The sequence below is a fragment of the Chroicocephalus ridibundus genome, chromosome 5 (genome assembly GCF_963924245.1).
Source record: "Chroicocephalus ridibundus chromosome 5, bChrRid1.1, whole genome shotgun sequence".
Taxonomy (NCBI): Eukaryota; Metazoa; Chordata; class Aves; order Charadriiformes; family Laridae; genus Chroicocephalus; species Chroicocephalus ridibundus.
Genome location: NC_086288.1, coordinates 55573476 through 55589084, shown reverse-complemented (window position 1 = coordinate 55589084; position 15609 = coordinate 55573476). Strand labels below are relative to the sequence as shown.

Genomic DNA, 15609 nt, shown 5'->3' with positions numbered 1-15609 from the left:
TAACGCCACATTGGTATAACATCACGCTGTACTTTATCGCCTTATGTCCTTTATCCCTTTAGCAAACAAACCTTCAGCCATATACTTTACACACTTGATGGGCAGTTGGCAAGAAAAGGCTTTGTTAAATACTGGGCACAGATTTCTGACAGTTCTTTTGACTCTTTTACCGAGAAGCTCACTACGGAAACAGAATACACATTCTCACTCCAATGTTCAACCATCCTGAAGAAGCAGGTCAGTAGCCAAAAATGAGTTCAGCCTCAGTAATTACAAGTTATTATATCAGGCATACTCTGGTATACAACTACGCATATGCAGATACAGCGTTACATGTGACTTATCCTTGTAGGGCAAAAGTCTCAAATCCAAAGGTGCTCTCATCACTTAGTCTGTGTCAACTTAGTGTCTTTTTTTCTACTGTGACCATGGAACAAGATCATAATTAACTATATCATAATATGAGGAGGTTGTAACTGGGAAAAACTGCAGGGTTTATGAACATTCAAGCCCAAAAATACTGCCTTGAATTCCAAAGTAGAAGAGGAGAAAAAGAAGGCAAAAAAAATGCAAAGGAGAGGACAATCAAAAAAACAAACACAGGAAGCAGGTGTTCTGTCTCCTTGCCTTTTTCCTGATTCTTTCCTTAGCTCTGCATCTTTGTTCAAAACATCTCGGTTTTTGAAAGAATGATAGCAGTTCCAAGTGCTTCTCTAGCAGTTATTGCTCACTGCATGGTATTATTCTATTTACTTTATATTCAGGTCAGAAACTGGACAAATAGGAAGCTCCCATTGGAAATCACAACAAAAATATCAATCTTTATCAGCAAATTTTTCCAGTAACAAAGTTTTGGAAAATACAAAATAATTCAGAAAAGTCAATAAATTATATAGCACCTTTAATACATGTGTTTTCAGAATAAAGAAAAGTAATGACTGCCAAGGTAGAACAGAGCAGGTGTTTCAATCTGCAGAATAATTAATATATTAATCTGAAACTGAAAACACAAAGTTGAATTTTAGACAGTGTTGAAGAATAACGTTCCCTCCTCAGGCACCTGGTTAAGGCACAGTCCCTGGTTTAACCTGGGTCTCCTACATCCCAAGCAGGTGTCCAAACAGTTGGAGAAACTGGCTAGTCTTCTCACTCTGTCTTTTCTTTCCTTTCCTCTCACTTCAGTGCAGAGTGAACAAACACTTCAAAAACTCCCCACTTCTCCCTTCTTGTTTGCAAGAAGGCTGCTTAATTTACTTAGTAATACATCAAGCTACCAGAACAATAATGCTGACAATTAAAAAACACTATTTGCTGAATCACTAACATCTTTTGCAATCATCTACCTTGACAGCTTTCCTTTTAAGAGCTGACCAGAAAATTACTGTTTATATGGCTTCAACGGCATCAAAGATACCCTAAAAATGACAACGCTAATCAATTCAGACAACCCTATTGCCTAAGACTATCATTTTTATTTCTGTGTATCATATTGGTCTCAGCTGGAGGTAAGCTGATGACTTTTGTATTAATCAGGTATGTGACATGTGGGTCATTCTTGATAATTATGATACATTTGTGTTCTGTAGAGGTGTGGTTTGAGCCAGAAAAGACAGCTGAAAAGCACAATGGAAGTGCAGAGTCCCACTGCATTCATATCGAAGGCGAAGCATTAATTAGTTTGTACTGCCAACGAAAGCAGTACCCTTTTTAACAATTTAACTTATTTCTGACAGTGAAAAAGTATCTGTAATCAGGAAACAAAGCAAAAATGAAACCATATTTTTAAATATTTATTTATTTGACTTGCACACTAATCACAAGTTGACCAAAGTCAGGATACAATATATTTCCTCAGATTACTGGCTGAAACAGTAAAAAGAGAGCCCTTTTATACCCACTTTACACTGAAATATAAGTGAGGTTATATCTGCCATATACTGATAATTTAAAATCACGTCACAGTCCCTGCCTGTAGAGTTGTATTTGGAAAGTAAAGCAGCATTGCTGTGTGAATCAGACCCTACATCGTAGTGTCTGAATAACATCCTACTGCTTATAACACTGTGACACTGGAGAATGCATGCAGACATCAGTCTTTGGCACTGATTACAGAGAGAAATCCTGGGTCAAAATCTCAGAGGAACTGCCAAGAATAGAGACAGTGTTCCAGACAGAGCAGTAGCACGTCTTGCTGTTTTATCTTTTTGGATCTTCTATTTTTATTTTCAATGTTGTAGCCAATTGTTTATTTTTTTTATTTAGACAGAATGATCTTAAATTCTTTTTATCATTTTGTAGCAGTCAGTAGTGCCATTTGAGATTCTCTAAAACAGTCTGCCTGAGTTCCAGCTGTTGCTCCAGAAGGGTAGGGGTCTCTCAGAGAGGACACGTCATTTCTACCGGCACCAGAAGAACGTATCATACGTTACACTAAATAGCATTAGACAACTCTAACACAATTCAAGAGAGTCCTAATCAAACAGTGCAAACATCTATGAGCATCATCTCAAGTGGTCTTCATAGTCAGAGGGTAGCAGCTATGCAATTCCAACCTTAAGCTATGCTGCTATCTTTGTTTGGATGAATCATGCATATTTCTCTCCATTTGTTATAAAGACAGCTACTGTGGCCAGCTCAGTCAGAGATGCTTGGTTAGGTGAAATAATGCCATCCTGCATGTTCCCTTCTTTTAGGAGAACTTCTAGATCAGGGGAGTGGTTGAGTTTGCACCAGTGTCTACATCCAACACGTTTCTGTCATTAAGTTTTGAAACATGATCTTCCCTCAAAGTTCTTCGGTTGTTGCTAGCCGATTTTGTAAGTTAGATGGTGCACGTCTTTTCACAAGCAGCTCATAATAGGTAAATATTTTAGAATACAGAGATTCAAACACATTCCAAATAAATCATTTCACCACCTGAGAAATAACAAGAACCCTTCCATGCCAAAGAACTACTTCCATATCACTACAACAACTGGAGTTAAAATATTGCTCTCAGATCTTTAGCTTGCCTATAGATGTGTGTGCATGCATGTGTGTATACCAGTCATAAACATTACCACTGTGAGATCATCAATAACATGCTGCTGTTCTTTGACTTGCAGTCTAAGGAACTCAATTTCTTGTTCCTCCCGTGTGCTGCTGAGATCATTCAAAGATGTGTGCCTCTTCAGTGCTGGTTGTGCAGATAACTTCTCTTTCTACAAAAATTAAAATAAAATAAAAAAAAATTAAACATAAAGAACGTTTTAAAGTCTCTTGCTGGAACAGGAGGAAAATTCTCACATGTGAGGTAGTAATCAAGAATTCTTTGGACACATCAGTGCATACTCCACTACAAATAAGGCCTCTTTCAACAACAAAAAAAATTACACGTTCTGTATGCCTCAGTGTTAATATTTTACGTAAGATAAATTAAAACAGAAACAAAGAACATGATCTGGGACAAAATTAGCAGACAAGTAAACTCAATGATCTAACATAGTAGAGCTCAAATTCAGTTCTGACTTTTAATCAGAAAAGCAGCATCTATTAACGTTGATTTTTAGTCATATACTTTTATAGCCTCCAAACACATTTTGTCTATCTGTGATCCCTTCCCTTAATCAGCATGAATTGATACAACACAAAGCACATGCCACTCTGTATTTAGAGTATGAATATTCAGTTGCGTTGGCTGACTAAGATTTTGAAATGTCTGTATTAGAGTAAAAGCCTCACAAGCACTTCCACCTCAAAAGTAACTGTGTGCAATGTATTCTTATAACATGATGTCAGAGATAATTACTTACCAATTCTACATTTTCCCTTGATAGATTTTTTATTTTCTCTTCCATTCTCTGGATACATTGCAACATATCATCATTTTTTTTGCTCATCCTCTTATTTTTTTCTACCAAAGGCTTCAGCTGACTTTCTGTCTCCCTAGAACGTTTCAGCTGCAAATGGCAAAGGAACAAAGTTAGCTGTGCTTTAGTTTATACTTGTAGGAAAGAAGAAATATGAGCGTTTTCACTTGCCTTCTTCCTTCATTCAGAAAGTTTAGTTCTTTTGTTAAGTGGCATCTGATATAGACTACTGCTGAACTCAGAACTACAGGAGTCCAAACAAATAAGAAATAGTACTTTTGTAGTCTACAAAAACACTAGATTCGGTCAATGGATTTTGCTCCTGGAGAACACTTACGATGATCCATAAAAGTGATTTGCTGATAAACTAATCTCATTGTTTATAAACTTCTTGTGAGCAACTAGGTCTCTAGGGTAGTCGTTTTCAGTATGCTGTAGTAGGAGTAAATTCTTCCTACTGTACTTTAAAAACCCGGTACCTAATGTGTAATTAGAGCAATGAGAAAGTCAGCCAGAGGGCACAGATTCAATCTCAGCATTCTGCTGATATTTTCAAGCTGCTCAATTTTGTTCCTGTGGTTTTATGATGTCAGACAATTATGTGAAGCAAATTACTGCCCTTTCTTGCATTTGTGTGTATTCAATATTTCACTCTCTTTGCTACATTAATCCTTCATCTGTTTCGTTTGTAAAAAAAAATATATCTATTTTTTCCAATCAAAAGATTTTTCAATTTACTGAGTTTTAACTGGAAATGAGAAAAAGATAATCTTTCTCCTGAGATAATTTCATTGAGTATTTGGTTTTCTGTTTCATTCTGAGGAGAAAATTATTTTTCAGCATGCTTAATCATACCAGTTTACTGGTATTACTGGGTTTATGTAATATTGTCTCACAATATGACAAAACCTTCTCCATATCTTTTCCAAAATATATTTCTTATGCGTCTAGGTCAAGCATCAAGAAGAGCACTTGACTGAGTCATACATGCCTCCATCTAGAGGGACATTGAAGGATAGATGTTGCAGTACTTCAGCATTCTTCAAGGATGTTTTGAATTACTTATGTCCACAGAAAGAATTAGGAGGCTGAATTATCATGTCTTTATATAACACAATCTTGAAAAAAGGCAAGACGTTCTTGAAAGCATAGAGGAGAGAAAAGCAACTGTAGCAGTAAAAGCAGGGAAAAAAACCCAAACAACAAACACTCAGCACCTAGGCAAAGTAGGAAAAATGGCAAACTGTACCCAGGCTAAAATGCATGTTCTTCTTACCCCAAGAAACTCACATTGTTAATGAGGAATCAATTTTCTCATATTAGAGGGCAGTTTAGACTATACAGCTACTTAAAGAGGAAAAATTTAAAGAAAAAGACACAATTATGTTCTCAATTCATCCAATTTACTCTCGTATTGTTCAATTCACTTCCTAATCTAGATTCAGCCAAGATATTGAACAAGAAAATTTCAAAAATTAGCTCTTCCTATAATCATTGAGATGTCATAACTAAATTAAGTCCTCTTATTGTAAAGTGAAGCCTTCATATCTCAACTTGAAGAGCAAAGTCTGACAAAGCACGGAGGAAAATGTCAATGCTTCACTCATCTGTAGGACTGACACGTGTCAAGAGTGCCCTCCCCTTCTGCCCTCACCGTACATCATAGCATTGTTTTAGAATCAGATACATATCTTGCATGAGGGTAAATTTCCATCTAATTAGAATGAAAAATCTTTTCTTCTGCCACTAGAGATAGGGCATTATAGGAGGACATGTGTAAAGATTCTTATTGTAAAAACTCACCTCCCATTGCAGTCAAAGGGAGTTTTATCATTAACGGCAGCACAAGCCATTAAGTAGCGATGCAGGCTAATAAAATTCATTCTTAAAATTCTTGTCATATCCTTTCTTTTGTAAGTTACTATCACTCTCCTAGGGTAATTTCACCTACTTAAGAGATTCCCCTTGAGAAATGGCAGATTTTTCATCTCCAGCACAAGAAAGCTTTTTTAACTCCTAGCTAGCATAAGCAGATCACAAAACCAATGTCAAATTTCAAAAAGATTAATACAGTAATTTAAGTGCATACATTATGCATGTTTTACACAACATCACTACACAGTGCCACAGGCAAGCTACCAGTCAGTTTGATTAAGATGACCCCAGAATAAATTTATAAAGTTTTATTTTTCTGGAACAAGAGAGATTCCATCCATGTCTTTCATGGTCACAAAGTGAATTTCTATAGAAATCTCTGTTATATTTAGATAGAATTGATTGAGGCCAACCAGGACTAACTTGTAAATTATTTATAACACAGACTTTCCAACATTAAATCTTTTACCATAAAGATGCCCTCCCAGTCACCATCTGTGTTATTACTAATTAATTTACCAGTTCATTTCTTTCATCTGCTAAGAGAGTATTTCTGTCTTCCAGCTTCCTTATTACAGCATTCAGTTCAGCGATTTTTAACTGAAATCTCCGCACATCTCGTTCATCCAAATGCTGCTCCTTTACATCAAAAACATATAGATATATAAAATTACCTTTTAAAAAATATTTTACTCTCCGTAAATTTAATATCACTGTTTAGCAAGTGGATTGTGTAAATTTTTTAATTAACTGAAACATGAACAAAAACATCCCGTGGAAATGCTACGTAATATATTACATGAAAAGTGTCTACTTGTGAAGTGTTATGTAAAAGTTTAAATTTTTTTTAAAAAAAAAGCTAGATAATTAATGTTTCACCTATTACCGGTTAATTCTCAACAGATTTCTTACTGTCAGCTAGAAGTAAGAAGTACATAGGACAGATTAAAATCCCATGGCATAGTTTTTGAAAAGTATAGTATCTAGTAGCCATTGGTTAAAATCATTCATAAAGTTATGAAATAAATAGCTAATAAAATAAGGGGGTTCACAGCTGAAGTTCACAGTGTAAATTCTCCATCTACATGTTTTTCAACATTCTTTGAAATTCAAGAAATCCAAGGAGTTTCTAAATCACCAGTGAAACAGCACAGTGCAGGGCCATTTACCATGAATTAGTCCTTCTAGTATTTTAAAAGTAACCAGAAAACACCCAGGCAGCAATTACCCTGTGTTGAACACTTGAAGAAAACAATTTTCTTACCGGGCTTCCCATCAGTTCGCTGATATCCCCCACTCCTGCTGGAAGCTCCCTCTTAGGACTACTGTGGTATCGTTCTGCCTCCTTCACTTGGACAAGCTGCTCGTCTAAAGCTTCTTTCTGAAGGAGCAGTTTCTGTGTATGGCCTGCCTGAACACCGAGGTCTTTCTCCAGAGCCAGAATCACTCTGTCTTTGCCTTTTATCTCATCCATCTGGAAAGAAATAAAGCAAGAAGGAAGTTTCTGTAACATCTCCACGTGTTCACTGAATGCACATCCACACACGTGCAAAAAGAAAGTTCTGTTTCTCTCAGTATTACACCAGCAGCCAAACTGTGGTTGCTAAAAAAGATATCTCTCTTCTGAAGCCTTTTCACCTCCCCTTAAAAAAAGTTTCAGCCTTCACTTGATCATGGGTTTTCTCAGTGCAGTCTCAACTCAAAAGACAAACAAAAGTAGACACAACCATACGCTGAAACAGAATACACAGCCACCGAAATCATGCACTTCATCTGAGGATACACACTTCTATAAGCAGAAGAAAAATCTCCCTTTGCAATGCTTCAGAGAAGAAACGCAGGGCTAGTACAAGATAAGACAAACACTTTTTTTTTAAAACTCACCTGGGCTTTGTTTTAAAGCTTGAGCCATACACTTTTGCCTCATGTTGACTCTCTCTTTAATAGTGAAAAATCACACGTGGCGAATCTCTTCACCGACATTTAAGCATTAGTAGCATACACACGCACACACATTTAAACTTAAAATCTTAAGCATACCTATGTATTTTATGTGCCCTTGCTATGAGATTCAAATGAGGACTAGTCTTTGTATAGAAGGAAAAAAGCAAAGGCACACAGAGCATTAGAATAAAGGGTAGGAAGAAATAGTTCTTAAACACCATCTATGGTTACTGAACTGTGTCGTTCATACATCTTGATGCCAAATAAAGCACGCTGCTAGCAGTGATCTATTGCAGCTCTCGTAGGGTTTGTCCCTCGCAGCATCAGTGTTAAATTCACTTTGGTACTATTCCAAATGCTAGAGGAAGTGACAATCTGCAGCAGTTACTATAGAAACACATTTCTTAACAACCATGTTAACCATTAACAAGATATTTATTGGAACTGTGCTGTATCTCCTTCAGTTTACTAAATTGTTTTCTTGAACAACATAAACCCATGGAATTCTTATTTGAAAAAATAAAATTATGAACTTGTTAAATAATACATTTGTTGCTTATTATAGCCCTACAACCATAGAAGTCTTTTACATCGTTACACACACAAAAAAAGAAAATAATAAGAAGAAAGGAAGTATTAGAAGTAACTTATCGTTAAGTCTGAGTGATGTACAGGATTAACACAATCAGATTACATGATTAGATACAATTTGCTTCTTCAGGATTCTTGCCTTACTCCTTTCACATACTACAAAGCACATGACATTAGTTTGTGTACAGAACCTGAGTGGCAGGAGATGGCCTGGCTGAACCAAGTCACGTCATGATTGAAGATAAAAAGGTCCGATTTGCAGTCAATAAGCTGGTCAAACTATTTTTAAGTTCCAACTGGAACTGGTGGAGATTGGTTCTGATGGAGATTTCTTTCCTGATTTGGGAAGGTCGCTGGGCCTCAATTCCTCATCCAGTAAATTGGTGTAACACTTCCCAGTACGTTAATTCAGATTCGTGAGACTTTCAAGTATGCCAGAAAGGACTTGCAGGAAAAGAATGCAGTTTTTATTAATGGAAGAATTTGCAACATGCAGGGTTTCAGAGGGACTGTGCAGTGAAGAGCAATGACAAAAATTAAGCAGCTGCCTCATTCACTGAATGCTATCTGTCATGAACACTCATCTATCAGGGACCCCTTGGGAGGAAAAAATGTCATGTAACTAAATACTGTGGGCAAAGTTTCACTTTCAATTACACAGGTGTTCACACTGAACATGTATGTAGTTGAGATAGAAATTTGGCCATGCAAGGCATATATTTAACAAGGAAAACCAAGGTTACATAGGCAGCCTTGATTTTAGTTACCCAATTAGTAGCACATTTCATACTTTTCGTATTCTCACAACTTAAATGGTAAACAGAATGACATAAGCGCTTAAGTTGGAATTAAAAAGAAAGCAACAGTCTTGGAATGGACTGCTCCTTACTGAATTGCAGCAGAATAGATTGTTCGAAACAGATGTGACCAGTGAAATCATGCCCATGTCATCCTTCACACACACTTCCATAGATCAAAGCACACAAGCTCACACACATTAGAAAGAAACACCATGGAAGCGCATGGCTTTGGGGTGGGAGTTAGGGGAAAGCAGGAAAGAAGGCAGAATTCCCCTCTGCTCTTCCTACTACTGTTTTTTCTACCATAAAATCTACATGTGTGAAACTTTCAGAAAAAAGCAACACTCCATGTTCCAGTCAAATAAAAAAAATCTTTGAGAACTGATAATAATTGAAAATAACAATATAAAAGCAATGGCTGCACAACCTTGTTTATTTTGAGCTTATATTTTAAGTTACAGGTAAACACTAGAGAATCTCTTACTCTTGTAAGAGTATGCACGTGGACACGTGCACACAAACACACAGAGCATTATTACTACACAGAGCAATACTTTTACTGAGGTAAAGTACAATATGATTACTTTTTTATAAGCACAACCTAACAGAAAGAATTTCTAAGCAACTAACTTATTACAAACTGATGAAGGTGAATAGAACTGCAGCAGTAATGCTTCTCTGCAGCAGTAACGCCTCTACCTTAAGTTCTGTTTCAGAAGCCTGAGTCACACTACAAGTCTCCTTTCCTCAAGGGGACAGTTACACCTTTGATTTCCCCAATCTAACTAGAGCAACCCAGTCAATGCCTCAATTTTCTTAAATTTACTCCAATGCCTGACCTAAAGATTTACTGTCTTTCTTCAGACCTGCAGACTTCAGAGCAAACTTGTTCATCTTCCCTATCTGCTTTCTTAACAGAGAGTACAAATTATGCCAGAGGGGAAAAAAAAAGGAAGAGAAATATTTTACAGTGATGGAGCATCCCTCAGTTACACATGGGAGAGATGGTAGGTCAAGGGACAGGCAAGCAAAGAAAGAGGAGGTACAAGACTAGGAAAAGGAGAGATACGGTTTAGGTTTAAAATAAACATTAGCGGACAGCTAGAGAAGAAAGGTCAACCACTCACAAAAGACTAGCTCAGCTTAGTCTTATGTGTTCCAATAGTTCTAAAAACTCACAGAAAGTCTCCATGCCAGTATTGTAGCACTGGAGAACTCCTCTTTTCTCAAATTCTTGTCAGGTTTGGTTACACAAAGAAAAAAAACTTGGCAGCATAAAGGAAAACAGCCTTGTGTAATTAGACAGTGTAGTACGGTCTTTATTTTAGTAGGGAGAAAAGTGTCTTCCATTACATAAGTGAAAATCAAAATTAATTAATCTGGGCTCCCTGCAGATTGCTATTTTGATCAAATTCATGTTGGGGAACAACACTGTCATAGCCAAGATTGTCTAGGAATCCACACAGTCTAAAAGAGAAGGAATATTTTTTATTAGACCAAGTGACAGAGTTGGAAAGAAACAAGCTTTCAGGTACAGAAGCCTTTCAGCAGATTAAGAAGCTGTATGCTTAAGAACTTGTCAACTTTTCCACCTATGCAAGTTTGCTTTTCCCATAAACATTTTGGTCTCTCTCTCTCTATATGTATATATGATACGTATATGTGTATATAGATACATACACAAACACACACAGTGTACATATACATGTATATATACAAATACACACTCACATCTTGAGATATTTTCCAATTGTCATTTATGACTACTGTAGACTGAACATTATTTGCTTTTATGATATTAAGTGAAATAACAATTAGTGGTCCCCTCATGACCTCTCAAGTTTAAAGGTTTAACCCTGTATTCTACTACTACAATGCTCATTCACCAAGCAGAATCCAGAATTTATTACTTTAGCATGCATAGCATTCCTTTCTTTTCATGCTTTTTAATGTCTGTTTTAGATCATTAGGGAGCCATCTCCAAACTACTTATTGCTTACATACATAAAGTAGTTGTCACCTTTAATTCTGTTCTCTCACAGGTGCAATTTGATTACAGCTAAAGACCCTTTTTGCCTATCAGCTCTAAAATCCATACACAGAGGTGGGCTTTTAACTGAGTTCTTGTATCATGCCTTAGTCATTGCAACATTCTCCTTTCTGGCCTTAAACGCAGTCCTGCCCACTCACCATCCAATGTGAACGCTACTGTTAATGATGCTCTTTTTCACAAAACTCTCATCTCTGGATTCTCTAAACTGTTTTTATTACCTTAAACAACAATAGCAAAAATCACTCTCACTGTCAAAGATATTCACAGTCTAACGGGAGTCCATTCATCCCTTATCTCATATTAGGGTGCTATGTGCCCTCCCCAGTATCAGTTTGTCATATATGCAGTCATGCGTTTTCATGTTTTCTCCATGCCACTATTCCTACTTGAAGGGACACCACAAATATCCATTTAGTTACCTGACTGACCTTCCTCAAACTCCTCTTATAGCTCTCCTTTTCCATGACACCTCTAATATACAAAAGGAAACGATGAAAAAACTGTAAATACTTAACAGATATCACACTGCTGAGATCACAATATTTTGTCTGGTCATCGTACAGGACACCTAAACTAAGAAATCCCTGAGAAACTAAGACATAGGAAGCACATTATAGAAATGCAGGAATTTCTCTATTGGAAGTGATGTTAAGGACAGCATTGAGATGAAGCTAATAAACCTGGATGGGTAAGTTCTCACCTGATGATTCATGACCAGATTCTGAGCAAATAGATGTCTTTCCACCATGCTCCTCAACCCTCCGTGGTCCAGGGCGCATGGTGCAGGACCTGCCATGCCAGGTGCGTGTAAGAGGTTTCTGCATCTGTGGCACAATGTAGCTGTGACACTACATGGGCAACTGAAAGCTGACTGCACTAATCTCCTACCCCCGCTTTCATTTTCTTCCCTGTACCTCTCACTGAGGTACCTGGGACCTCTCACCAATATACAGAGTAGAGACCAACTTTTCTTCCAATATATTTATCCCAATGAGATCCCAATCCATGCATTGGGCTCACAGGTATTATGCTAAATCAAATATATTATCCCAGAAATTCCTTCCAAGTGGCTGCTTTGATTTTAATTTTGTTCTCAGTTTAAAAACCAGTTTTCCCACTTTTGGCAGCTATGCAATACAACACATGAACTCTTAAATTCTGTTTTGCATGGATTTTAAAGCATTTTAGAATAGCCACATTTTTCTTTATGCAATTAAGCATGGTACAATTCAGTACAAAAAGTCTGTGATAGGAAGGCAGTGGAGCAACATGAGGTTAGGACACATATTCAATTACATGCTTTGATAAGAAAAGTATCAGAAATACCCTCTGAAAGAGGATTTTAAAGAAAATAAGATCATCCATAAGCAGCTGCAGAGCGAAATAACTGAGAAATCACCTTGTATAGCATAAGTAACTCCGGAGTTCCGGCTAAAAATTATAGCTTTCTAAGGTATCATTTCTTAATTAATGGGTTCTGTGCTGTCAAAAGTTAGGTGCTGAACACAGCAATTACCTGCCTTATATCGATGAAGAGCTAGCATTTATAGTCTGTGCCAAAATTACACAGTTTCCTAAGAGCAGGCCTCTAACCACCTCCTAACAGCTAAGAGAAATGAGCAGAAATAAGTGTTTTAATAATATCTATCAAACATGAAAGAGAACTGAGCCAGCCATTGGAAAAAGTATCCCCCTGCCAGTTATCCCACACTTCAATAGCCGCAATGAAAGAAAGTCAGAGACCTTTGGGAGAACTTTAGCCTCTCACAAAGTTGAAAGAGAAATTCCCAGGGAATTAAAAGCTAGATCTATCAAGGCAGTGACATACTCAGTTTTCAAAGTGGAAAAAGCCAGCTGCTGCATTTAAGACCTTCCTCTTTACCCATCCTTATCAAAGTTATCTCCTAGCCAACTGCAGAACAAAATTCTACACTGCTCTTCTCCAGAAGACATTTAATTATTCTTTATACTAAATGCTTGACACTGAAAATAGGGATATTTTGACAGAAGGATTGCTAGTTATTAGGTAAAACAAAAAGGAGATGCTACTCAAATAAACAAAGACAGAACTAAATGGAATTAACACCTTTTCCATTTATAAAGGGACACTAAGAACTAACACAATATCCCAAGCTGAAAACCCACCTGGAAGCAGGAATTAAAATATTCCTGGGTTGAGCACAGCATTCTCTACACCAGACATGGCCACCTATTTAAATAAATGTTTGCTGCTTATTTAGGAACATTCGGGTAAGAGTGACAAAAGATGCCAGCCATTCAGTGGAGAAGTAAGGGTCATAAACACAGGTAGATCGGACTTATTCTTAATTTCATGTGTAATTTTTCTAAACTAACAGTCAATATTTTCTTCCAATAGCTTTTCCTATATATATATTTTTTTTTTAAGTACGTGGTAAGGCATATAGGTATAAAAGTCAGATTTGTGACCTACCTATCACAATAGAGTCCTTAGAAAATACTGAGAAGAAAAAAAAAAAAATCAAGCCTGCACTATAAAAAGCTTTCATTAGGTCTGCTTGATTCAGGAAAAAAAAACAAGCCCGCAGTGGAATGCTGCCCTGTTAGTTCCTCAGAGGACAAGCATAAATCTTCAGAGGATGGAAAGCAAAGTATTATTTCCAGTCCTAAAATGCTGGAGGTGATGGAAGGGTCTTCGCAGGAGATTAGCTCAGCCTTGGAATGTAGCTGAAACACGCGTCTCCAACAGATGGCAAAATCCAGAGAAGCAGTCTACAATTTGGTATCAGCAGCTGTGTGTGAAATACACGCGGGTTTAAGCGGCTGATAAGAAGCATGCTACAGCAGGCTCTACCCAGCCACACATGACTGCACACACTTGGAGGATTCCAAACTCAGCTTTCCAGTCTCAAAATTCAAGATCTTGTTCAGGAACATGCGCCACTGCACAAGTGAAGTGAGAAAAGCCAGGGTCCATCCTTCTTCTCAGGGCAGCAGAGGATCACGGAGTGCCCCTGCCAACGGCCAACCATCCCCTGCACCAGAAATTCCAGAGACAAAAGGTCTCTGTATCACCCCCGCTGCTGAATGTAACCTGAAGATATGAATTTCACTGCCTTAAAATGGCAAAATCCTAGTAATGGAAATGCAGGTGAAAGTGAATGTTATTAGAAAATAGTTGCCAGCACTGCAAAGGATGCAATTTTATGTTTTGGTGGACTGTTAAAATTTTGCTCCTAATGTTTTTCATGTTTTACTGAAAAAAATATGCTGAATCTCTCAGAAGGCAAAAGCTTTTCATTTGATCATCTAAATTTTACCCCTTGAAGTTTAAAGACAATAACAAATTTTAACTGCCCAGATGAAGAAATGGAATGCACCATCCCCAAATTTGTGGATGACACCAAATCTTTGTGGGAGCTCTTACTACGCTAGAGGAAAGTAACACCATTCAGAGGGACTTTGACATGTTTGAGAAAAGAGCCAAGAAAACCCTCATAAAGTTCGCCTAGGACAGATACAATGTCCTGCCCTGGGAGGCTTTAAATTCCTGCAACAGAAAAGGCTGGATGCCAACTGAAGTTGTCGGTTCTGCCAGGAGGAAGGAAAAAAAAAAAAAAAAGACAAAAGAAAGAAAAAAGGAAAAACTTGGGTGTCCTGAAGGGCAAGTTGGATATGGGTCAGTGGTGAGAGCTTGCAACGATTGAAGTTAACTTGACACTGGGCCAAATCAAGAGGACTGTGGCCAGAAGGATAGAGAAGTGATTTTGCCTTTTATTAAGCACTTGTGAAACCACACCAGGAGCCACTTTGGGGCTCCCCAGCACAAAAAAATGATATTGACAAACTGGCACAAGTACAATAAAAGCTGGAGGAAGGCCGGTAAGACCACTATGGGGTTACATTGTATGACATCCAAGGAATGGGCGAGGGAGCCCGGTTGGCTCAGCCAGCCGAAGAGAAGACCGCAGGATGCATTACAATTGCAGATACCCGTTCAACTATCTGAAGTGGGGTACAGGGATGAACAAAGCAGATGTTTCTCAGAGGCAGATGTTTCTCAGAGATGCACAGCAAAACAACAAGGGTAATAATCAAAGGTTAAAGAAAGAGAAAGAAGAAAGGAATTTCACAGGGAGTAGGCATTGGGGCAGGTTCTTCAGAGACTCTGGATCTCTATCTTCAGAGATTTTCAAATTGGGCTGGAGGAGGCTCAGAGCAACCCGATCTAACTTGCAAAGCAGACCTTGGAGAGCAGGACACTGGAACAGATGACCTCAAGAGAACCCTCACCATCTAAATTTTTCTGTGATTGTATGATACTGCACTTCTCATATTGAATGCCAATGCTAAGTAATAACACAAAGAACTTATAGGCAGACAAGCACAATAAGAGCTGTGCAAGGTTAGAAAACAGTAACTTGTGATGGACTTGAGCTGAAATTTGGTTTTTCCCTGAGTTGTAACAATCTAATTCTTAATTTTGAAAAAACGTTACTCTCAGTCTTTCAGAAGTCTT

At 37.7% G+C, this 15609-nt stretch overlaps 1 protein-coding gene across 8 annotated transcripts in view; it reads right to left on the bottom strand.

Moving 5' to 3' along the window:
* Positions 1-15609, bottom strand: part of JAKMIP1 (janus kinase and microtubule interacting protein 1) — a 157011-nt gene that overhangs the window by 55418 nt on the left and 85984 nt on the right. For 7 of the 8 annotated variants that reach the window (XM_063335447.1, XM_063335448.1, XM_063335449.1 and 4 more), the window contains 4 exons: positions 6988-7197; positions 6243-6362; positions 3792-3938; positions 3060-3200 (listed from right to left, as the gene is read on the bottom strand). In XM_063335447.1, coding sequence (XP_063191517.1) covers positions 3060-3200; positions 3792-3938; positions 6243-6362; positions 6988-7197 — 618 coding nt within the window. The remainder of the gene's footprint in view (positions 1-3059; positions 3201-3791; positions 3939-6242; positions 6363-6987; positions 7198-15609) is intronic. The other variant, XM_063335453.1, reaches the window with a different exon arrangement.